Here is a 25,465-nt window from a genome sequence, read left to right on the forward strand (position 1 = left end):
ACATTATTTGCTCTCACCTCTAGTGTGCATCTACCTGTTTTCTTTGAAATGAAATGATCAGACTTTTCCGGTAAGAAAGTTATATTTCTTTTGTAAGACATTAAAATTTAACAGAAAATAGCTAATTGTTTGATAGAGTGTACAATAGAAAAGAAAAATATAGAGGACTATGTATCTTTCTGTTCTTATGATATGGCAACGAAAAAAATAGATTGAGAATTTCTCAACCTTGCCGAGAACACCTTTATGATATAACAATTACACTCTTTCTTTGTTGTATCTTCGTCCTGAGTTGTTCTATATAATTTTCCCATATAATTATTTAACAACACAGGATTAGTTTCGAAACCCCAACACTGCAAAAAAGCCGCATAAAAATCAACCTCATACATTCAGATTCAATATAGTATATAAGCCAACCATTGATGAACCCAGAAATTTTTTACAAGTAGACATCTGCATGTTCACTATTTTGTGTCAACGCACACAACCCATAATAATCTCATACGTGAGAATCATCAGTTAATGATCTTCATGTGAGAGCCTAACCCATTTTCCAGCAGGTTCTTCTTTTAAACAATCTGCTCCCAAAGTTTAAAGCAAAAACCTCATCATCAGGCAGTCTGTTTTTCATTTTCATTTTTTTTTTTTGGCAAGAAAAACGCGCGCAGAACAAAAATATGAAGAAAGACTAATCGCTAATCTGCTAAAAAAAAAACAAAAGATGTTTACCTTAAGTTGGCTTCGATGTCATTGAGATTACAGGCTTTACATGTATTTAGCTAGCCAATGCTTGCACATATCAAGTACAGTATGCGAATTAGCATGTAGGGCTTGATGAGCTACATATTGAACATCAGCCACGCTTCCGCTTTTAGACGCAATCTGGAATGCGCTTTTCAGGCGGCCACATACCACACAAGCCAGCACCTTTCTGCACTCGTTTACAATCAAACATGTATCAGCCTAACGATCCCGCATACTTGTACTATGCGATTCAATTTATTACATACATGAGCACATCTCTGTAACAGTGAATTTATGAATAAAGGAACCAAAATTCAAGGAGTGATACTCTTTTTCATGGGGTGGAACATAGTGTAAAGATCTAAGCAATTATAACAGGAAAATATATTACCGATGGCTGCTTGTTAACATGTCAATGAGACGGTCAGGGCGCTCTTTGTGCTTGTTGGCATATACGTTGATGGCAGCACCCAGGACCTGCAGCATTTCAAAGAATATAAGGCTTAACGAACAAGCTTTCCCTATATCTGAAGAATTGCCTAATCGGAATGAAAGTATAGAAAGGTACATCCAGATACCCATATTTACCACCGGCTTTAAACAGATTGATGAGGAACAATTTAGCTTGAAAAAATATTCTTTTGGCCAATAATTAAATAAGTTTTTGTGAAACTCCCGAAAAGAGTTTTATATTGGACTTTAATAGTCTTGAACACCTGCAATGTTCAGTACCTGATCCCAATCATCTTCTTGGATTGTTCCCTTAATGTTTTTGAAAAGTTCCGTCAACTGACTGCCTTTCTTCCTTTCGGCTAATGACGCAGCAACACCAGCATATATATCCACAGCTGCTTAGAATTAAGGGAAAAGTCAGATACAACTTACAACAATAATACACAGATACAAACATAAAACAAATAGGCACCTGAGAGGTTGAATTCATATATAACTTGATAAGCCAAGTCGAAATTTTTCTCAACAAGAGTCTCTACTATTTCACATCTTCGCCTGAAAGTATAAGCCAAGGAAAGACATCAGCTGAAGGTTTTTCCTTCAAATTTTCACCAAAGAAAATACGACTATTAAGCTTGGTCTTTCAGTTTCATTTGGAGTAGCACAACCTTTAAGGATAGGGAAAAAAAAACATGTGTTGAATTATCTGGACATGGAAAAAATATCGCTATCTGTCATTTGATAGGCATTATGGCTATGTGAAGAGAAAGCTAGAAATGAATTAGAAATACTAGGTAAGTCTCTCTTTGGGTGTCAAAGAAAAGTGAAGTGAAATTATGAAGGCAGTGTGGAAAGGAATACAAGTCAGTGCAGCACTGTTACTAGCCCTCTGTCTTTCTCCTTTACCAATATATTCTTTAAACTTATGTAAGGGTATAAGAAATTTGTTTAATGATAATGGGGGAACTAAGTTGTGTCAATAAATTATGGCAGAAATTTTTTGAGGACAAACCTGGATGTCTCTGGATCATTTGGATTTCCAAACAAGGAATGCTTCCATGGTGCTCCTTCAGAGTCACTGAAGGACTTCACCACATCAATCTATAGGAATAAAAAACCCACAAAGGTGAAGCTATTAATCTATAAATCCCTACTTCAACAAACGGATGACATAAACGGGTTCTAGAGTTACCTGTATTTTCACCCGTGAGGATAACTTAACAAGAGTTTCTTCACTCAGCTTCTCTGCGGCACTTTTTCCTCTAATACCCTTTGTAACAAGTTTTTTCGAGTCTGAACCTTTATGACGCACTGTCAAGGCTTCTTCAAAGTGTGCCTGTACCCAGAGGATAGTTAGAGACCGATCCAAACACACAAAAAGATTAACTAGCAACATAGACGTTATCATAGTTTTGTGCAACACTGGTATCCTTATGATGGCAGGGCTGTTCTTCGTTTAGGCCCCAAGACAAGATATAATTCATACAAGTAGTAACTAGTAAGTATCTAAGAATAGATGATGTCCTGTAAGCAACAAAAACCTGTCTCAATGTCCCATGCAACTTATAGAAGTGCTCTTGGTCAAATAATTGCATAATATTTAGCAAAGAGAAAGAAAAAAAAGAGAGAGAGAAAAAAAAGCGTCCTGGTCCAAATTTGTGTGCCACCTACTGCCACAAACACATAGTCATCAAAGTGATGCCTGATTGTTTCAATCGACTCTAGACCACTTTATAATGCTAAAATTTTTACATTCCACACAAAAAATGCATTTAAAAACCCTGCAAATCAGAAAGACACATACTTTGGATTCACTTAGTTGATACGTGTTTTAAGATGGGTGTTGCATGTAAAGGCATTGCGGGAAATACAATTCAGAGTAGACACAGAGATGGAATGGGTAGTGAGGAAAGAGCTACGGACTCTATACCTTTGCATGCTCAAGATGCCTTACAGCATCCTCCTGAGTTGTAGAATTCATAAAAAGCTGAATACAGCAATACCCAGAGGTGACATAGTCCTTCTTGAGTACCTGAACAATTAAAAAGAAAAGTCAAGTCAATTAGCATTACGTTTCACAAGTATTCCTGAAAAAAGTTAGGCTCTCAGGATGTAGCATAGAGTTTTATGAGCCACTTGCCAGTCTTTCCAGAAAAGAAAAGAACACTAATAGGTCATGATCAACAACACATGATCACATATACGTTTTTTGTTGCATCAGAGTAAAAACTTATACCAATACCATAAATGCACAGCCTTAGTCATAAAATTAAACTATAGGATCTGCACTTATAAAGACGCACTAAAAACTTGTTTCAGCTTTGAATCAGGGTTTATGGTTCATATTGAGGAGAGGTGTAAATCCAAGATAATAAGACTAGCTGAAGAATCATAAGATGCAGAGTTTTGTACTCTTATATTTGCAGCGATTATCTGTCTACATTGCTATATAACTGTGCAGAAGAACCTATGTGCATGCAAGATCGTAGTTACTATTTAGTATAACAAACAGTGAAAAATTCTACGTGAAACAACCCAACAATAAGTTGTACCCAAAGAACCATGACATCAAAGATGTTCTTACCAAAAACTTGTATAGGTAATTGAAATGCCGGTTGATCTCAAAGAAAGCACATATACGTGTAAGAGCTCCAGCTATGTACTGATTTATGACTTGATCTTGATGCTTTACAGATTCAAGTCTTTCTGTAATTACTTCCTCCAGGGATGAGATAGCTCCATAGCCGACACAAAACTCGCACAAACTTTCAATGGTCCCATATTCAGTTGCCAATGGATCTGTTCGTTGAGGTGATGAAGATGAGCTTACTGCGCCCACAGATGAAGTTTGCAAAGGAGGCGGAAGAGCACTTGGCGGAAAGAATAACATGCATGCATCTTTAGAGTGACCATGGCGGAACATAAACCCAAGCAGGTTTTGGCGAGCATGCTGCGGAATCAGAAGAAACAAATTCAATGAACCAAAATAAAAAGTAAAATGTAACCAGTTCATATGTTTGCAAATAATGCTAATGTCATATAAACTCAGAAACCACTCCTAAAAATCGGTTGCACAGGAAGATATGTTCAAGAAAGGTAGGTATATTGTGAGCAATTCCAGGAGAGAAAACTTGCAAATTCCAGAATGCCCAAGAATATTATTGCCTTACTTCCTGCAAGTAGTTGGTGCACTCAGAATATCGTGTACTATCCAAGTTGCTTCGGGGCGCATCTTCAAAGTCTGAACCGGGTACAGAATTATTTTTTTCTGATTCCAGAGATCTTCTCGACCTCTCTGAACGAGGGAAAGTTGATGGCATATGCAGAACATTCAGGTATGAGTCTGCTGATAAAGAATCGTCCAAAATTGTTGGCGCGCTTTTCGCCAAATGGTCATACCTGAGATGTGTCAACATTCCCAAGAATAAGATCAGGAGGTGGATTAGCAAAGCCTTTTACATTTTTCCCCTTCGACTTACATATTAATCATGACTGTGTTCTCCATTCCCACAAATTTTATAATTCTTTACACCTTAGCTAATTAAGCCACTTTTATGTACTTACGACACATTTAGTTCATCATGTGTTCAAGTGAAGTTTATATTGATCAATGACTTTCCCGTCCCGTGACTGGATTACCAAGACATTTTACCAAGAAATAACTCTCGACTACGCCCCATACTAGGCTAACAGTTTTAGTTAAACAGAGACACTTACATGGAACGGACAGTTGACACATCCACAGGCGGACCTCCTTCTATTGTATTTATTATCTCCTGAATAACATCAGGAATGTCTTCCCCCTTCAATTGAAAGGCTTGCCTATAGAGCACAAAACAAAAACTATATAACAGCACGCAACCTGAGGATGAAATATGCAAAAAGAAGGTTACAGTTCATGTGTTTGCTGCAGCTTTTAAACTATAGCGTACTTGAATTTAACTCGAGCTTGAGCATAGCGCTCCATCCGTAACAGAGCAAGACCCCATGCTTTCCACACAGGGAAAACATCAATCTGAAATTAATCAAGTACACAAGCAGAAGTTATTGAGAATTTGTGATGAAGTGGCCTTACCATGGGATAGAGAATCAAGCTATAAAACTTTACCTTGCATTTCTTGCACATATACACCGCCATACTATATCGTTCATCAGATATTAATCTGTCTCGTAGACATTCGGATGAAAATTGATCAGCAATGTCATCAAGAGAAGCAGCAATTCCAGACCCTAAGAGGCTCTGCAGCAACTCTGCGCGCCCCAACCAGATTTCTGCAAGTGAGAGAACTTCGGATGGTTCATCCATTGACTGACTGCCAACACTGGAGCTGCCAGCATCAGAAGATATATCATCAACATCTCTACTTCTTTCACCATTGTTATTTGTCGGTTCAGTGGCACCTAGAAGCTTTCTCAGTAAAGATTTTGCATAAGACAAACCCTGCACAATCAGGCAAAGAAATAGTTGCCTTAGTCATTCACATCAGGTAATCGAGTTATAGGACATAGAAGATCGACCATGTATTTCCCTGATATAAAAGTCATCCTCCAAATATGATTTGGGAAGATGATTTAAATAAAATATGTCATACCTGCACAAATGCCTCCGTCGCATGGTATGCTCGGCCAATTGTTTCAACAGACGCACCCTCTGACAACTGCTTGGAGCTCAATACGTTCTTCATTTGACTGATGCATAGGTCCATGGAACTTCTTGCCGATACTAGCTCATCTGAACAAAGTGAGAGCAGAGCCTAGAAGAAGAGCAGTGTCAAAAAGTACGAAGCTTACAGTTATGCCACAAGTGTAAATAAGAATAGCAATACCTTGAAGAGGATAATATCTGGGGTGCTTTCATACTTGTGAGATGCGCGAACAGCTTCATCTTTGGTTGTGTCGCCACTTAGCATCCATTCTTCAGCAATAGAAACAGAAGGTAGCCTATCTTGCCCATCTGCCGAATATGATGATCCCTGGTCCTCTTGAATACCTGTCATCGCCTCCCATGCAGCTCTCTCAGAAGCCCCCAGTCCGGAATTCTTTCTTTTACGATAAACATCCTTTGACGTTGTCCTGTTTTCAGCATTACGTGGAGCCCATGAAAATGCCCTTCGAGCCTCTCTCTGAAAATTGCTTAAGCTATTAGTGAAGGATGCTTTTGCTGTTGGCCCTGCTCTTGGCTTTTGTCTTAGCCTTGATGCAGACACAGTTATTCGAGGTTCTCTTGGTGGTGGGCTAATTGTAACAGACATAGCTTTTGCTGCATAGGCCATGATAACATTGTTATCCCTTAATGTTGGGAACTCTTTAAGTATCTGAAAGAAAACATAAAAGTAAGTCTCAGAAACTTCAGAGAGCAAACAGAGTAAGGAAATATAGAGAAAATCACTTCTTCAAAAGATATAAAGACATGGACAAGAGTTATAGAAGAGCCTTTCACAAAAATAGGGATGATATTCACGGAAAATTCAAAAGAAGATTGTCTCTAGGTACCAGTGAGGCATATTGTAATTGTTTTCTCATCAGCAGAGCTTCAAATATTAAATTGGGATGCTCATGAAGCGAAGAGCATCTCTGCTGCCAAGGAAGTGGCAGTGCAGCTAACACTTTCAGACCTAAAGCCCAAGAATTAAGCCGAGCGACTTCCAAATTCGACAGATTGCTATCTTTCCGCTTCAGGAAGAAATGGACCTACAGAGAAGATGAAACAAACATTCTTCAAAACCTAACAGAAATCTATGACCTCGTAGCACCATGAAAATAAAGCAGAAAAAGTTGTTACCAGGAGCTGTTTTGAACGAAGGTCAGATAATAATTGCATTGCACCCATAACCACTGGTAGAGCATCAGCCGAGTCTTGAAGTGAAGATAGAAATCGAGATGCTTCTGCAGGACCACCACCATTGAGTGGATCAGTGGTTAGAAGCTTTACAAGCTGTCGTCCTTGTAATTCCCTTCTAAGATCTATTGATAATCCTGCACTCTCAGCCACCTCCAATGCAGCGGAAACAGCTCCTTTCCCAGCCAATCTTAGAGCCAAGCCTTCAGGGTCTTCTTTACATTCGGCTTCTACCTGTTTCCCTTTTAGATTTTTAGAGTGACACAGTATACGAAGAGCCAAACATGATCTCAAACAAAAGGAAGAAACATAACCTCTTGCCAGCTGTTATGGCGGTCATCTGCAGAAAGTATGTGGCTGTACTTCTGCAGAGCTTTTCTCCTATGCAACATCTAGATGCACAAAGAAGAAACTGAAATTAGATCTCGATTGATTGATTACAGGGTGATTGAGCAACTAAAGTTACATGCAGGAATCTAGAACTGAAAGCAAAACTCCCTTATACCTCGACACTAATTGGATCACTTTCTAAGAGATGACAACTACACATTGTAAGAACGTTTAAGGCTGCCTCAAGCTCCCACATATGCATATACCTGATCCAAGACATATCAGAGCTTCAAAACAGATCCATGACAGAACAAAACTGCGTGTAGCTGCTTGAAATAAGACAGCAATATAAAAATGTTTCCTGAATCTACTAACATAAGCGTAAATCCTACATTATACATGTGTTAAGACAGTATCTCAAAACTAATATTTGGAGGACCTAAGTGTAGAAACAGAAAGAATGAATGTTTTGGCATGAAGCATTTAGAAAGATCTACCAATGAATCATAGGTATGAAGTCAAATACACTGAACAAAAAAATGGCAAGGCAGTAAGCAAAAGAAACATGGGATAACATGATTCATTAAACCCTAGAGGCGTCTATAACTTATAAATAAAAGCAATGTGAAATCTGCAAGACATTGGTTTTCATACATAAGATAACAACAAGTCAAGACAATCAGTGTAGCAAATCGCTCTATCTTCTAGCACAGCCATCTTATTCTGATCCTAGATCTCATATTAAATCACACCATCTCCCTTCTCTCTACGTCATTGCCTCAAACATAATGATTTAAGAAAAAGTGAATAAGTGATACCATTAAAGTTGATTTGCTCATTACCTAGCTGTTCATATCAGGAGACATAAAGGAATTGATTCTTATGTTTCCGAAACTGACTATAGATGCTAATCTTATTAATCAATTATCACCTAGTGATGGGTCAGGTGAAAATACTGCACTGCGGGTTCGAAAGAGTTCAGGAAAATCCAATCAAAATGAGATTTACCATCACTAAATCATTCTAGGAAAAAGAAAAAAAGTCCATACTAATGGTCACATCTAAACATTTGCTGAGTCGGCTTGGTCAAATTCATTTCCGGAGAACCAAAGCAAAATGCTTAAGCAAACTTTGGCTCAAGTAGCATGTATATATATATGATACTGCACTTCATGGTTGTTACTTGTTAAGATATTATAAGTTTACTTACTTAAGAGCCAGTGTCGCTGCCAGCTGTTTGTCCTTTAGCCGCAGGCAATACTGCCAACTGTTGGTCTGACCTCCATATCCCTGAGATCGTCCTAATGTTGAAGGATTTTCTTCTCTACTTTTGATTAGGAGCTGAAGTAACCAATCAGAAGCCCCATTCCGTAAGAAGCGGTCCGAAAGTGCTAAAGCATCCATTAGTTTTCCTTCATCAATTAATCTAGCATAAAATTAAACAAAACGAACACTATTAATCTCAAAACAACCAAATATAATAAAGATGATCCAGAAAGTATTAAAATATCAATCTGATAGACTTTTCACAAGCTAACGACATACCTATTTACAGCTTTCTCATACGGTACTTCATTCTCCCAATCAAAAGAAAGGAAAACTGTAGGATCAGTTCTACTTATTCCAGTATCAAAGGATCCACCATCTCGAACACTGTCGTCTGTCAATGTTGGTTGAATGTTCTTTTTAGAAAAAATTTCTTCTGTATCCGACTCCGAGTCACTGTCATGTTCAAGAAGTCTCTTGATCCCAGTTCTTTCATCAGGTTTAATCCGTGTGTCATCAGGTTTTTGTTTAGGTGTCACAACAAATTCCGAAACTCGATGAAGATTAGTCTGCATTTGTATCCATCGGTTTAAAGTGGGAAACCTGTGAAGAAAAAGTAAAATATCATAGAATATGATGGAACATAGGCACTGAGTTATTTCAAATTGAAAGGAGAAGAGAACACTTTGGCTTGACAGTACCTCTCAGACTGATCAAGAGAAAATTCATAGAACAATCTTTCTGCATCAGGAGAACTTGGAAACTCATCGTTCAAAGAGCTAGATATGACAGAATCACTGCCATTGTACAATATGCTCCCACCAAATACACAAGCTAAAACTGCTCGTACTGGGGATATTTTTACCAAATGCCTGATGATATCCAACTGAAGAGGATACAGAGGGACACCAGGTGTTGCTGAGGAACGAATATAGCAGTTGGGTTTGGCCTCTATTGAAGGAGAGAGCACTTTACCCTCTGACTGAGAACATGGAGTGGTTGGAATGACGGGAATACAAGCCCACCCATGACCAGCACGTGGAGGATAAACTGGGGGAACACAAGCTGATATCACTTCATGAACAAAATCAGCAGACATGACCTCAGCAACTTTCGCAGCTGCATCTGTGCTACTTCGATCAAACACCAGACGCGTCAATAGCTGCAACATGCACCAACAGTAAGAGGTTAGTTATAGATCTGTATAACGTTGTCGCACAGCAATTCATGTTAAGTAATTACCACACAGGCCAATAGTATCAACCATAATATCAAAAATTTTAAAGGCCACTCATCCTGCTCGCTAGTTTATATTGTATATGAATAAAAATTGCTAGAGTTCACAGAATAGAGCAAAGCAAAACCCGGTAGTATTTCTCCAAATAAAAGCAGAATAAGAGGATCACACAAGCATTAATGACGAGGGCGATTACTTAAATGAAAAATATCCTGAGAACATAAGAATAAAAAACAAAAACACTTACGTCTTTAGGCCATTCATAAACAAGAGAGAAAAAGTTGAAATCATGGGTTGTATCAGTTCCGTCTACTATGTCACCAATAGCAGCAGTATAGAGTATAAACTGAGATAGATAAGTAGAGGTTTTGTTGCTTAATGGGCCAAATGACTTTTTTTCCTTGTCTTCTGTTTCATAAGAAACAGGATTTCCATCCACGTCTCTATTTGCTGAACCAGGACTTTGCTTAGTATATTTTAGCCCAAGACCAAGAACTCCATCCTTCTCAATGGCCATGTCCGATCCGTCCCCTTTAAGTACGCTAACTTCTGGTTTTTCATCAGCGAGTGCTCTCGCTAGGTTATGAAGCTTACCTGTTGTTTGTTGGAAAACAGTTAAAACTACATGAAAGGTCTAATATACATAATTCGCAGAGAGGAGATAAGTCAATTGCATACTGTAGCAAGAACAAATAGAGAGTGTAGAGAAAGACAAAATAAAATACCACTCAGGAACTGTCTCTTGCCCCTATGAGCATCCTCAATCATTTGATGTAGCATTGCCAGAGCACGATCTTTTTGTCCCTGTCTATGGGATTCCGTACAAGATGAAATTATGGTATCCCCACTAAAACTGGCCTGAAGAATTTGAGGGTTATCCTGAAGCATGACAGATCAGGAGACTAGTAAGAAAGGGAAACGGTAAAAAGAAAAGAAAAGAGAAGGATCCTAACATGTTGGTGTGCACCTTAGAAAGAGCATGGTAAAAAACAAAAGATCACTCACATACTGCTTCCTAAAGTAAAGTCATGTATCTCTTAAGCAGTCAAGCAACTTATAGAAAATCATCATAGATAAAACTGTTACCATTTGTACAANGTTTGTCCTTTAGCCGCAGGCAATACTGCCAACTGTTGGTCTGACCTCCATATCCCTGAGATCGTCCTAATGTTGAAGGATTTTCTTCTCTACTTTTGATTAGGAGCTGAAGTAACCAATCAGAAGCCCCATTCCGTAAGAAGCGGTCCGAAAGTGCTAAAGCATCCATTAGTTTTCCTTCATCAATTAATCTAGCATAAAATTAAACAAAACGAACACTATTAATCTCAAAACAACCAAATATAATAAAGATGATCCAGAAAGTATTAAAATATCAATCTGATAAACTTTTCACAAGCTAACGACATACCTATTTACAGCTTTCTCATACGGTACTTCATTCTCCCAATCAAAAGAAAGGAAAACTGTAGGATCAGTTCTACTTATTCCAGTATCAAAGGATCCACCATCTCGAACACTGTCGTCTGTCAATGTTGGTTGAATGTTCTTTTTAGAAAAAATTTCTTCTGTATCCGACTCCGAGTCACTGTCATGTTCAAGAAGTCTCTTGATCCCAGTTCTTTCATCAGGTTTAATCCGTGTGTCATCAGGTTTTTGTTTAGGTGTCACAACAAATTCCGAAACTCGATGAAGATTAGTCTGCATTTGTATCCATCGGTTTAAAGTGGGAAACCTGTGAAGAAAAAGTAAAATATCATAGAATATGATGGAACATAGGCACTGAGTTATTTCAAATTGAAAGGAGAAGAGAACACTTTGGCTTGACAGTACCTCTCAGACTGATCAAGAGAAAATTCATAGAACAATCTTTCTGCATCAGGAGAACTTGGAAACTCATCGTTCAAAGAGCTAGATATGACAGAATCACTGCCATTGTACAATATGCTCCCACCAAATACACAAGCTAAAACTGCTCGTACTGGGGATATTTTTACCAAATGCCTGATGATATCCAACTGAAGAGGATACAGAGGGACACCAGGTGTTGCTGAGGAACGAATATAGCAGTTGGGTTTGGCCTCTATTGAAGGAGAGAGCACTTTACCCTCTGACTGAGAACATGGAGTGGTTGGAATGACGGGAATACAAGCCCACCCATGACCAGCACGTGGAGGATAAACTGGGGGAACACAAGCTGATATCACTTCATGAACAAAATCAGCAGACATGACCTCAGCAACTTTCGCAGCTGCATCTGTGCTACTTCGATCAAACACCAGACGCGTCAATAGCTGCAACATGCACCAACAGTAAGAGGTTAGTTATAGATCTGTATAACGTTGTCGCACAGCAATTCATGTTAAGTAATTACCACACAGGCCAATAGTATCAACCATAATATCAAAAATTTTAAAGGCCACTCATCCTGCTCGCTAGTTTATATTGTATATGAATAAAAATTGCTAGAGTTCACAGAATAGAGCAAAGCAAAACCCGGTAGTATTTCTCCAAATAAAAGCAGAATAAGAGGATCACACAAGCATTAATGACGAGGGCGATTATTTAAATGAAAAATATCCTGAGAACATAAGAATAAAAAACAAAAACACTTACGTCTTTAGGCCATTCATAAACAAGAGAGAAAAAGTTGAAATCATGGGTTGTATCAGTTCCGTCTACTATGTCACCAATAGCAGCAGTATAGAGTATAAACTGAGATAGATAAGTAGAGGTTTTGTTGCTTAATGGGCCAAATGACTTTTTTTCCTTGTCTTCTGTTTCATAGGAAACAGGATTTCCATCCACGACTCTATTTGCTGAACCAGGACTTTGCTTAGTATATTTTAGCCCAAGACCAAGAACTCCATCCTTCTCAATGGCCATGTCCGATCCGTCCCCTTTAAATACGTTAACTTCTGGTTTTTCATCAGCGAGTGCTCTCGCTAGGTTATGAAGCTTACCTGTTGTTTGTTGGAAAAATAGTTATAACTACATGAAAGGTCTAATATACATAATACGCAGAGAGGAGGTAAGTCAATTGCATACTGTAGCAAGAACATATAGAGAGTGTAGAGAAAGACAAAATAAAATACCACTCAGGAACTGTCTCTTGCCCATATGAGCATCCTCAATCATTTGATGTAGCATTGCAAGAGCACGATCTTTTTGTCCCTGTCTATGGGATTCCGTACAAGATGAAATTATGGTATCCCCACTAAAACTGGCCTGAAGAATTTGAGGGTTATCCTGAAGCATGACAGATCAGGAGACTAGTAAGAAAGGGAAACGGGAATAAGAAAAGAAAAGAGAAGGATCCTAACATGTTGTTGTGCACCTTAGAAAGAGCATGGTAAAAAACAAAAGATCACTCACATACTGCTTCCTAAAGTAAAGTCATGTATCTCTTAAGCAGTCAAGCAACTTATAGAAAATCATCATAGATAAAACTGTTACCATACTAGGCAATAATATCTCATATGATCTCCACATATCGATCATTATAAAATTCAACAAAAACATATATATATATATATTAAACTAAATGAAAGTTGTGCCTTTGACTGACCTGTTCAAGGAATTCCTGCAGACGCTTTAAGATCCTTCGCAATACAGAGATTATTGCAACTTCGTGGACCTGATCCCAGTAAGTAAACCCCACCTTCGGAGATCCTCCAGGGTAAATTTCTGATAACAAAACTTGAGACTGCGCACAAAATAAAAACTACTTAGGAACAACAGTATGTATACTTTCTTGACCATTCTTGAACATTTTAATGTAATACAAACATTAACGGTACACTGTTTGATATCATGCAAACAGTGCCTCAACTTTAACTGAAATTATTACCCCAAAGCTTGCTAGCTTAGTACAAAAAGCAATACAACAATGTAGAAGAATGTCTGGTTAACCAGACTCCCAAAATGCATTTCACCAAAATAATATTTGCGGAGTGCAAATAAATAGAAGATTACAAAAGAAAATATAGAAACTGGGGACAGAGACCTAGTACAAATAAGAAGCAAAAAGCAACCAAAAAATTACCATATATAGACCAAGTTAAAGTATAAGGAAATCAAGAACACTGCTTGCCTTATCCAAAAGTTGTTTGGAAATTGTTGGAGACTTGGCAGAAGAAGCAGCCGCATCTATGCATAGTAGAATCTGGCATCAGAAAAAGGGAACTTAAAACTTGCTTAGAGGTAGGCAAGCCAATTGATTGCAGGATAATCCTATCAGAATTTGCTAAAGCAATTGTATGGTTAGAGAAAATAATTATAACTACATGGACTTACCACAGCTAATGGACTCAATTGGGAACCTAAAGAATGAAAATCTAAATCCTGCACGGCAGATGCTCCTTCAGCAGTACGAGACATCACATCTTCTACCTGAGAATATTAAGAAATCAAGATATAGGTAGATACTAGGTATTCAATGTTATCCACCACATGCCTAATCCTTTGAAATAGAATCGCATAGAATTTAGACAACAATAAATAAAAGTTCAATGACGTCAGGCAACATCTTATGAACAATATACAAACTGCATCCCTAACGACATATAGCAAGGAACGAGAGCAGTACAAATATACAATCCTCAAGGCAGGAAAAAGGGGTCTCATATCAGAATAGTCTAATCCCAGTATTCAAGATGTAGAAACATCTAAGGTGGACATATATGCAAGCATTGTGATGTAATATTACGAAAGATACCAGTGTTCCTTTGAAGGCATTATCAACCCATTCAGCTAATTCGAGAGTGGCTTTGTCCTCTGCTGATAACGCAAACCGATGAACTGCCTGTTCTCCAATGTCATACTTAGCTCTTTGCATACAGCTGCAGAATAAGAGTTAATTTCGTAAAGAAGTGGCACGAGGGAGCAAAGTATTACTCGAGACAATTCAATTTTGGGAACTCTAGCAGAGACAACTTGATAATCATATAAACGTTTCCGTACAAACAGAGATCATTCTTCGTTTTCAACTTCAATTTGGTTCCCTTACATTTTAGACGTGAAAATGGAAAAAATAGTGAGATGGATAACAATTTTTCCCTGATAACTAATAAAGGAACCAATCATTAAAAGATAAATCTACTCACAGGTTAAGCAACTTTGCAGGGGCCGCCCTGAGAACACTCAAAACCTCCTTTAAGCTCCACTGGCGTTCAGAAAGTGGCAGAAGATGCTGCATAACAGATAACCGCCATTCACAATCTTCAATGAAACGCGTAGCCATAGATACTCTCCATTCTAAAGCCCGTCTTCCATCAGCACTGTGAGTATCATCCAGCTGACACTCTTGTTCAATCAGATGTGATGGAAGATTGCGGCGTAAAACATCGAGAAGCTGTTCTGTGAAAGATATAACAATTTCCTTTTCCCCTTCTGTAGCAAGATCGCCAAGATCCAAATCAGGCATATTACCTTTCTCAGAAACACTCTCCAACGAGACACATTGCGTAGAACTGAGACGGATATCATCAATATGTAAGAGTGAAATAACTATGTTCACCATCATAATCTGCAAACAGAAGAGATCGCATGTTAAAAACATGTAAAGTGTAACGTGTTGAAAAAAATCAAAGAAATCACATGCGTGAAGATGAAGTATGAAGCATATCTATTTTCATAGGAAATAGTATTCAATTCTAATTTATTTTCAATATGGCGTTCTCACAAAATTGACGGCAGAAGCCCAGCTTCTTGTAAATTAGTCAATGTATACCTTGCGCGGAACATTTTTAATGGCCTCCAGATGGTTAGTGAGGTCTTTTAAATGGTAAAATACGATTCGACGACTAGCATCCGTCTCATTTTTCATGGCCTCTTCCATTGCACCTAGTGCCAAAACAATAGCCTCCAAAGCATAGCGCATATGCATCAGTTCAATATCTTCTATCCTACAATATATGAAGACATCAAAAGTGAAACTACTGACTACAAAAGACTCACCCCAGATTAATAGAATTGGAAGAGCATTTAAGAATGCACAATCTACAAAACACGCATTGAAATTAACAACAAACAAAACAAGTTTGCTAATTCAATAATTATTGTTCAAAGGTCAGGTGCTAAAATCAAGACACGGATACATCTATCCAAGAAAATAAAAAAAGACAGAAATGATTGAAGTATTAGTATATAACATAGCTATATAAACTTTTATTGAACTGACCTCTTCCAGGCTTCTGCAGTTGAAGCAATAGGTTGCATGCTAATCAGTGAAATAGCTTCTTGGAATTTTATACCAGGAACAACGTCAAACAATACCTACATAATTGTATGTCATTAATACTTGTCAGATTAAGAGCACAAAGAAAACGTGCAGATGATCAACCCATTGATAATAGTTCCGCTATAATTCAACCTAACAGAGTTGGAGACAATTTCACATGACCAGAGCAAGACAAAACACATGCCACTACAGCAGTGCGCGATATACCAGCACCTAGTTGATAAAGTTTGACATAACTTGGCAAAAACAAAAAAATGAAAGAATGAACAGAGAGGTGGAAGGGGAGAGCAAAGAGGGCAGATATTTAAATCTTTCCTATGAAGATAATCTACAAGAACTTAGACATTATACATCTTCTCTTGATACATTATTGGTGATTTGACATACTAAGTGCCAAACTCATAAATTCAGTGGAAGATCTCAAAACACATTTAAATTTATACTGTATGAAACTGATGACAATGTCAGTGTCCTTCCCAGGAGTAAGGTTCGTTTTTCAAAATACAGTACTAAAAGTCAATGGGGCAGAGTGAAAAGTGATATATTATGCAGGAAAAAAAAGATGTATCTTTAATTTCTCCAAGTGCTCACGTCAAAAAAAAAGTAGTAGTAGTATATTAGGAGCTATAAATTCATTTCTTTTGATCCAAGGAAGCCTGTTAAATATCCAGCTCCTTGCTTGGTAACAATATTAAAAACTCTTGCGAAATAGATATCTTAACCCTCAAACTAAATTGTATATTTATCCAAAATGGACTTAAAATGCCACTGTGATCCTATTATTTTTTTAGTCTTGACTCCTGATAAACCATAGCAACATATCATGTAATCGTGTTATCTATATCTCTTCTTATTTAATTTCATGTATTCCCTACGAGACACCAATTCTACTGTAAGGAAATGAATCTAGCCAGCATGATATGATATGTAATGAAATTTTCCACCAACAGTGCAAAAGTTAATTTTAGCTTAGAGACGTCTATTCGGACAGCCAAACATAGTGTCTGTAGAAAGGATGGTTCAAGAGAGACCTACCCGAAGTGGACTTTGCGCTGAAAGCCTCTCCAACACTAGATTTTCAACAAAAGGATCCACCTCACCATCATCATGCTCAGATGACGCATTACCATGCATCAAGAAAGATGCCTTTGGCGTCCATGATTTACCAGAATTGACACAAGCAGCGAAAGATGCAAGGTCCAACTGATAGCATAGTGTATCACAGAGATGTTCCACACAAGATTTCTGCGCAGATCATTGGATCTTGTTAGACTTTCGCTGTCACCTTCTAAAAACAGTAGATACAAATAACAGACTACGCAAAAGAGAAAAAGTTACTTCATCTGTTTGGTTTCCATAAAGAGAAGATTCTTCTAACCGAATTGTTTGAGAGTTACTAGTCCAAAGTAGCCGCATCAATTTTCTACGGGCTGCAGTTTTGCCTGGCAACAGATCCCAACCCATGGAAGCTACTAATGGGCGAAGTCGGGGAAACAAAGTAAGAACCTGTAACATATCAGCAGAAGAGACTTTCAGATCCCAATAGAAAAAGGGAAGTCTGAATGGGGCAGCAGCCAATCAATGATACTGCAGTGAGAGAATCAGTACGAACATATGTAATTATTTTATACCACCTACATCATCAGCTTCCTGAATCTTTTCTTTCTTTACAGAAGACAAAGCAGCACACATCACACACTCTAACACATGTGATCCAGAAAGACGAGCATAATGATACATATCTCTGAGACAAGAAGTAATTGCCCTGCTCATAGGGGAACATTTTTCCTCTACATTTCTCTCAGCTTTCAAGTCTACAAGATATCGCCGGAAACACTCGAGAGGGAGCGGAATATGTTCATTGTCGAGAGATAAATGTAGCTGGCTATCTGGTAGGAGCATATCATCTTGAATACCCTGCAGAGGGAAACATTGTAAGTACATAACAGCGTATAGTACAAGATAACTTAATCAGAGCCACAGATATACACATTCCAATAGGCACATATAAGCAAACCCTTAAACTCAGACCGACCACTAAACTAAAATACCCCCAGTGTATATATTAACAAGGTATATACGAGAACAATGCCAACTGGATATACTTAAAATTCCAGCATGATCAAGATAAATATCAGTCCTAAGTTCCCAATCACAACGAATGTTAACTATAGTACATATTACCAGGATCTGTAACGCAATTTTTTTGTGTGTTCAGTTCAGCAATCTGTACTAAAATATAGTTGTTTCTTACATGTAAACCCCGTTTTAAATGAGAATGATCCCCTAAAACAGCTTTTATGAAAATTATAACAACCTGGATCATCTGAACAAGATCTCCACAATTCGATGAGAGAGCTTCTTTATAAATAAACAGCAAGTTCTGGCGCACCATCTGCCAAGGGTCACCATATTCATCTTTTTTCTCCATAACTCTTGAAAGGAGAGCTTTTAGAACAGCACTGTCACAAAAGAAGAATACAGAACGATTGAAGTAAGTTCTCTATTCTTAAATATGCAAAAAGTAAATTCCCAGGAACAGGAAGGCAAATGCAAGGAATGGAATGGAATCTGCAAGGCCATGGATTCCTTCATCCGCTATAAAGGTTCCCTTTCTAGTATCACATGAACATTTCCCACTGTTTATGATTTCCTATTTAAATAAATGAAAACTAAATAGCAATGTTTAAAAAGCTTCTCTTTTTTTTTTGTGAGCCCTGAGGCTAGACCTCAACTCCGACCCCAAGTCAAGGTTCTCAAGTTCTTCAAAACAGAAAAGGCCTAATCCACTCAAACAGTGGATACAAAACCAGTGGAATAATCCAAATCCTCAGAATTATGTGAGCAATAAAAAACAAATGGCATAGTTATAATTTAAAAACCTCATGTATTTTCGGACTGTATAAATCAAGCACATACTGATAATTCTCTTTCTCTACTCCATAATCAAGGTGAAGATAACGAATGCGATCAGCTGCACCACGCTCCTCCCCTTCATCTAACTTTGTTTTCATAGCATCCAACTGTGCTAACTGAACATTTCGCTGTATCAAAGCAAACACATTGATGTTATCCAACTCCGGAGAACCAATGCATGTGGTGGCCTCATTTATCTCCCTTCCCTGTTCATCTCCCTGAACTTCCTCCACCAAACATGTATCATAACCCTGGCAACCCATAAGTTGCCTCTGTATATTACAACATAAAGCATCAAAAACATCAGAGTAATCCAATACTATACTCCTCAAAGACACAACTGCATCTTCCTCAATCTTATTACTTCCTTCACTACTACTACCAGTTGTATCAACATCAAATTTCAACCTATCAACACCCAACTCCAAAACACCTTGCAAAACCCTTAAACAATCTCCCAATCCACCATTTTCATCCCTCTTGTCTTCCTCACTCTCTAACTCGACTCTCTGATCTACCTTAATCCTCTCAGTAACCCTATCGATCAAGACCTGGACCATCAACAAGAAATCCGCGCGCAAACTAAGAGTCTCGGAATCAAACCCCCAAGGCGAAGTAGGATTATCGAATCTCAGAAGCTCAATCGTGGAGAGGAAGGAGAGAAGAGACGGGGAAGGGCAAGAGCGTGACCAGAGGACATTATCGAATCTACCGGCGTTAGAGACGATGGTTTGGAGAATCGTGAGTGCGAGGTCAGGGTTACGAACCCTGAGAGCGAGTAGCGTAGCCTTCAACGGCTCGAATTGAGCCAGATGAAGGTGGTTCGCCGCGAGACGAGAGAGAATCTCCGTTTCCTCATCCATGGCCGCCGCGGATTCCGATCACTGATGAATCTAGTACATACCGATCAATAATCTCCGTAGAATCTGAGAATATCTCACCGCGTTTGGGTTTTCAGATATTTTGTTTTTGTGAAGAATTTTTGGTCTGGAATCGTCAAACTTTGGCTGAGAAGCGTGGTCTTAGTCGAGCAGACCAATATAAGGCTGGTACAGCATACAGATGTAATTAAACCGATTTATTAGATTATATCGGTTAGATCCTAAAGTTGTTAACCAATGGTTTCTGTCTTCTAATTTTAACGGGTTTCATTAATTATTATCGATACTATTATTAACACCGTCGACCGTCGTAGTGATATTAGCATGAATATTGAAACAAATTTTTACTATACTTACCATTTTAGAGGATCATGGCTGCAATTTGTATTATCATTGATGTTAATTGGGATGGTTTTCATGTTCTTTTTAGTTGTCGCGGTAATATAACAAACAATTTATGACGACTTGCCTCCAAAATAAATAAAACTAAACCAATCATCCTAACTTTTTGTTTCTTCTTCATTTTTTACATGGCTAAACTACATGATCTCATCATCTGAAAAACAAAGTTTTCGAAAAATAATGGAAAGAAGAAATGAAAAGTATAGTAAACTTAATACAAGAGCAAGCGTGTTGCTCGGATCCGAGTGGGATCAGCGAAGCGACAAGAGAAAGACCTAGAAAGATTCTCAGGTTCGTCGTGGTCGTGCCATCCTGGCCCTTGATCAAAATTCAAAGCATAATCGTAAGGCTCATAAGCCACGACCTTCGTGGAAGAAGAACGAGACGGCAACAGCTTGAGCTTCATCAACAAAACCTTCCACTTGGGCACGAGTCTTTCTCTTCGTTGTTGTTGCTTCTGTTCTCTGCAACTCTTGCTGTATCTTCCAAGTACAATTGTCTCTCTGTAAGAAGAAGCTGATGATAATACGTTCCATCTCTTCTTGCTTGGAGATTCAAACATCATTTTTCTCTTCTGTTCTTTTTGTTTTGTTTGTTTGGTTGGTCGAATATTATTTTTGTCTTCTGTCTTTGTGACTATGTTAGCTGTGTTATTTATATATTTGTAGTAGATGGATGGATAAGGAGGAGACGTAAAAGAGAGACTAATTCAAAAGTCAGCTTTGAAAGGCTTATGAAACTGCGTTAGCCAACTTGTATGAATAATTAATTAATGAAAAGGATGCATTTTAAATGCCGGTTTCTGACTAATTTACAAACACACAACAATACAATAGTCAAAAGTAGACCTGTTTATTCTTTAGATCTGACTTGTCTTTTTTTTGTTGTTGTACGTTGTTGTTGTTGGTTCTTGACAGAATATACATACCGGATCATACATGAAGAAAATAAGATAGGTATTTTATTTGGAAAGGTCGTCTCTTATCTATAATTTTGAGTTCTAATTTAGAACAAAAGAAAACCAAGTTCTAATTACCATAAGATGATATATTTTTTATTTTTTTATGTGAGTTTTAATCATATATACTAAATATGATATGTGTAGACAAAATATCAAGATCTTGGATTCTAGGCCTAGAAGAAGACACCTGAATTTCTTAGAGATATTTTTGTTGATACTTTCGACAATTTCCTGACGAATTTAGTTTGTGTTAAAACAAAAATAACAAGACAGAAAACTATTGGAAAACAGAAAAATTAGGAGGAAAAAAAAATGATTGGTAACATATCACCTACTTGTGTGCACTACACCTAATTTTAAAATAAAAGTAAGGATAGGATAGTTTTTGTTTCATTGACAATTTAGTTGGCAGTATATCGAACAACTAGTAATAAATAAATCGTCTACAACATAATACACTGTAAAATAATAATAAAATTAGGCACACGAGAAAGGCAGTATAGAAATTTACTGATTTAATAAGATAATACTAATAAAAAATCATGTGTAAATAAGTGGTTCATTAGTATTCTAAACTAATACAGTATCATTTAAATATATAACAACTCCTACACATGCATTATTTTCATTTTAATAAACTTATAGGTTATTAAAATGTGACAACTAAACTCATTACTCATAATTATGAATTTATGTGTATCATTTACAAAGCGGATATTCTTTCTTATTTATTGTCAAAACAGGTTTTTTATATATTAAATGTTTAGATCAAATGGTCTTAATTCATATTTTTCTAGAGCTTTAAGATAAACTCTTACATTATAAAGCAATTGAAAATTATCTATAAATTAATAAATAAATTAACATGATTATAAATGAAAAAAATATCATATATTTTTTTAGATTATTAGTTTATAGAGGTTTTACAGTAATTTTAGTTTGTTGGCTCCCTATTCTAGTTCAATTTAGATTTCATAGTAGTATGGTATGGGTCTGAGTTATCTATGACAGACAAACACATATCAACATCATTTTTTAGCTTTTTAAGTTTTAACCACTATAAAAAACATCATTAAGAAGAAATAAGAAGAAATAATTTGAGATCTCCATTCTCTCCTAGTAGTCCACCACTTTGACTGTCCTATATAAAAAGGCTTTATCCAGTTAATGTGATACTTGAGTGCCAGTTTCAGATTATAAATAATTATATAAACCAAGATCACACTCTTTACTCTATAGTCTTAATTAGTATTCTATTAAAATTTTATATGACTAGCGAATTATATGTATCATGGATTTACCATTAAATATGCATAAATCATGACAAGTGTGTGTATGTATTATTAAAAAAAAAGTAGGGAAAACATCACGTTAGCATTTAGCACCCGTGTTGGGCCAACACTGTTGGCAGTTGGCACCCCTAGTCAAAAGAAAAAATGAGTGTCTTTTTATTTCCTTTGATGAGGCAGTTGTGGAAAAAAATAAAAATGTCATTGTTTGTTTATTGTTTTCAAAAGTAAACGATGAATTTTAGTATTAAGTTATTAAACTATTAAAATACAATTAGATTGACAATTGTTATTAATCTTGATCCCAAAATTTTAAACTTCCAATTTTTTAACTGAAAGTAGAGAGAGTTTCATTTTTTTTTTTAAGTTAACAAATCTTCACCATTTTTATCTTTAATTTAATATATTAAATTTTGTAAAGATAATACGAGAACTAAACATATTTAAGGATTTTATGTTCTATAAAGTTCACTCAAATATTTGTTGTTTAATTCGACACTTCAACCAATTTTTTCCTTTATATGTTTTTGAGTCCAAACATCATTTATCTACTTAAGAGTTAAGACAATCATTTTGCATTCTTTATCAACAAAATTGACTGCTTTATTATTATTAATCATCTCGTTGTCTATTGTAACAAAATTTTTGCTAAATCTTTATTCCGCAAATTAAAATTACATCTTAGAAAGTGAATTTCATCTTTGTTGATGGGACACTTCATGTCATATTTTAGGGTTTAGATTTAGATCTTAATATCTTGATATAGTGAAATATTTTAAAAGTTATTATTATCATTATTAATTTTTCGGCACTACATTTCATTTATAATGACCATTCCTCAAAGAGTAAAGTAGAAATAAAAGTAGAATTTTGGGAACTACCACTTTTCGTGTACCAATTTTTAAAATTTCCATTTTATCTAATTATTTTTCAAAATATCTTTTATAAAATCTAGAAATTTATAAAATTTTATAGGGGTTTTAAGCTACTTCTGAATAGTAACTACTACTTAGAGATTGGATCCAAATATTTATAAAGTTTTTCAAAGGTTTGAAAAAAGTTTTTATACACATATATTCCATATATCATAGCAGCAGGTGGTCTAAATGACATATGCTTGTCCATATAAATAAATATATAGTTGCTTTTTTAAAAAAAATTCTTATTTTCCTTCTAGTTCTATTAATCTCCATATAATTGTTGGATCCACCGTGATTAATGACTAAAGGCATCTCCAACCCCACTTTATTTTAGAGTCAAATCTCTATTATAGAGCAACATTTGCTCCAACCGTACTCTATATTTTACTCTAAAATAGAGAAAATAATAGGATTGCTCTATATATAGAGCAACTCTATTCTCACCTCTATTTTTTACACTAACTCTATTATAAAGGTGAAAATAGAGTAATACATTGGAGGAATACAATGCTCTATTTTTGAGTTACTCTATTTTAGAAAAAAAAATAAAGAAATACAATGGAGATGGTCTAAGCCCATGAAAAAATCAGTTATTCTACCTGCACCTGCATACCCCAATTATTTTTAGACTGCAAGTATAAAACAATAATTTTTTTGTTATAAGACATTTATATTGGAAATTTTTTTTATGTTTTAAAATAACTTATGTTTTAAAATTTTTAAAGAAAATCATAAAATTTTATTTTAATAATATGTTTTCATATATTTACTGGAGTTTCAAAAACAGTACTGTATTGTTTAAAAATTAAGTATAACAGATTAATATATTTTTAAAATATTAAAATAGCATTAAACTAATTGTCGATTGATCCTCAATTTAAATCTGATTTTCCTTCCCCTTACCCATTAAATCCAAATCAAGTGCCCCACTACGTCTACCAAGTTCTTAACATAAATTATGATAGTACCTTTTTAACGTACAACTAGAAGTCTTAAATTATGATACCAACCAAATTAATCAAACTTTAATTACACATACACATTTTTTCTCTCTTTCTTTTTTATTTATCTCACTAATTGGCCCCCATTCTTTAATGTATATCAGTATATAGTACTATCATAACAGGTGGTCAGAATGACATTGTTGTGCTTGTCCAAATAAATGAAAAGTAGTTCAATTACATCATTACGTGACCTATAGTGTTGTCTCAATGTGCGTCATTCATGTTAACATATCTGAATTTCTTCATAAAAAAAAAAAAAACATAAGATACGCAATCGCTCTGTCTACTTGGCATTCATTCTTAAAAAAACATAGTAATAATTAAAAAATCCGAGTTCTATTCATTTCTTTTTGCTCGAGAAAATATTGAATCTCCCATGCACCTGTCGTCTGAATCCTGATCTCTCTCTCTTTAGATCGTGGAAGCGACACCATTCTCCTCCCCCCTTTTTGAATTTGTCTCCTTTTCGCTTTGTTTTCTCCATCATCATTGATTTTTATTTTATTTTCTCTTCCGTAATACCAAAAATGGCGGAATTGAAATCGAAGTGGTTGGGTTTGAGATCGGTACTCTTGGTTTTTCTCAATTTCGCTTTAGCTTTCGCCTTCGTCTCCGCCGAAAGAAGCCTTATCAAAGGAAAAGCTCAGAGGTTTGGTTCAAATGAATCAAGTAGTTTCTTTCTCAGAGCCGTTAATTTTCTCTGGGAATCTGATCAAACTGGTTACCATCATGTTTGGCCTGTAAGTACCATTCTTCTCCAAGTCTCTCTCGTCTCTTTGTGAGATTGTAATTATGTTCTTCATGTGGGTGGTTTTGTTTTGTTGTATAAACAGGAATTTGAGTTTAATTGGCAAATCGTTTTGGGAACACTTGTTGGATTCTTTGGTGCTGCGTTTGGTAGTGTAGGTGGTGTTGGTGGTGGTGGTATCTTCGTTCCTATGCTTAGTTTGATTATTGGCTTTGATCCTAAATCTGCTACTGC

At 36.4% G+C, this 25,465-nt stretch overlaps 3 protein-coding genes across 3 annotated transcripts in view; 1 reads left to right on the forward strand and 2 right to left on the reverse strand.

Annotated features, from left to right (window-relative positions):
* Nucleotides 207-20,040, reverse strand: LOC104714039. The gene is made up of 36 exons (XM_010431276.1): nucleotides 19,030-20,040; nucleotides 18,428-18,572; nucleotides 17,749-18,027; nucleotides 17,449-17,616; nucleotides 17,146-17,355; nucleotides 16,051-16,145; nucleotides 15,601-15,775; nucleotides 14,975-15,396; nucleotides 14,587-14,710; nucleotides 14,166-14,261; nucleotides 13,963-14,034; nucleotides 13,438-13,575; nucleotides 10,598-10,751; nucleotides 10,120-10,466; nucleotides 9,337-9,797; nucleotides 8,915-9,238; nucleotides 8,580-8,795; nucleotides 7,545-7,635; nucleotides 7,354-7,431; nucleotides 6,983-7,273; nucleotides 6,694-6,891; nucleotides 6,027-6,515; nucleotides 5,793-5,954; nucleotides 5,309-5,641; nucleotides 5,133-5,215; nucleotides 4,918-5,022; nucleotides 4,371-4,599; nucleotides 3,785-4,150; nucleotides 3,131-3,232; nucleotides 2,393-2,536; nucleotides 2,213-2,301; nucleotides 1,673-1,755; nucleotides 1,480-1,595; nucleotides 1,139-1,224; nucleotides 733-934; nucleotides 207-581 (listed from the first exon to the last, which is right to left on the reverse strand). Exons 1-35 carry the CDS (start codon nucleotides 19,887-19,889, stop codon nucleotides 769-771), a joined length of 7,497 nt encoding a protein of 2,498 aa, XP_010429578.1. The 5' UTR covers nucleotides 19,890-20,040; the 3' UTR covers nucleotides 207-581; nucleotides 733-768.
* On the reverse strand, nucleotides 20,387-20,949 carry LOC104714040. Its single transcript, XM_010431277.2, has one exon. It carries the CDS (start codon nucleotides 20,872-20,874, stop codon nucleotides 20,521-20,523), a length of 354 nt encoding a protein of 117 aa, XP_010429579.1. The 5' UTR covers nucleotides 20,875-20,949; the 3' UTR covers nucleotides 20,387-20,520.
* The window catches only part of LOC104714041, a 5,439-nt gene continuing 4,664 nt past the window's right edge, over nucleotides 24,691-25,465 (forward strand). Inside the window, exon 1 of the mRNA XM_010431278.2 lies at nucleotides 24,691-25,223. Coding sequence (XP_010429580.1) covers nucleotides 25,011-25,223 — 213 coding nt within the window. The 5' untranslated portion in view covers nucleotides 24,691-25,010. The remainder of the gene's footprint in view (nucleotides 25,224-25,465) is intronic.

This window comes from Camelina sativa, chromosome 9, assembly GCF_000633955.1.
Source record: "Camelina sativa cultivar DH55 chromosome 9, Cs, whole genome shotgun sequence".
NCBI lineage: Eukaryota > Viridiplantae > Streptophyta > Magnoliopsida > Brassicales > Brassicaceae > Camelina > Camelina sativa.

Excerpts from the sequence above, each read along its gene's own strand:
- LOC104714040 (XM_010431277.2), bottom strand. The coding sequence starts at position 20,874 with ATGATGTTTGAATCTCCAAGCAAGAAGAGATGGAACGTATTATCATCA.
- LOC104714039 (XM_010431276.1), bottom strand. The coding sequence starts at position 19,889 with ATGGATGAGGAAACGGAGATTCTCTCTCGTCTCGCGGCGAACCACCTT. Across the intron at positions 18,573-19,029 it reads GTAGAGAAAGAGAATTATCA|TGCTGTTCTAAAAGCTCTCC; the intron begins GTATGTGCTTGA and ends CTTTTGTGACAG. Across the intron at positions 4,600-4,917 it reads GTGTCAACTGTCCGTTCCAT|GTATGACCATTTGGCGAAAA; the intron begins GTAAGTGTCTCT and ends GACACATCTCAG.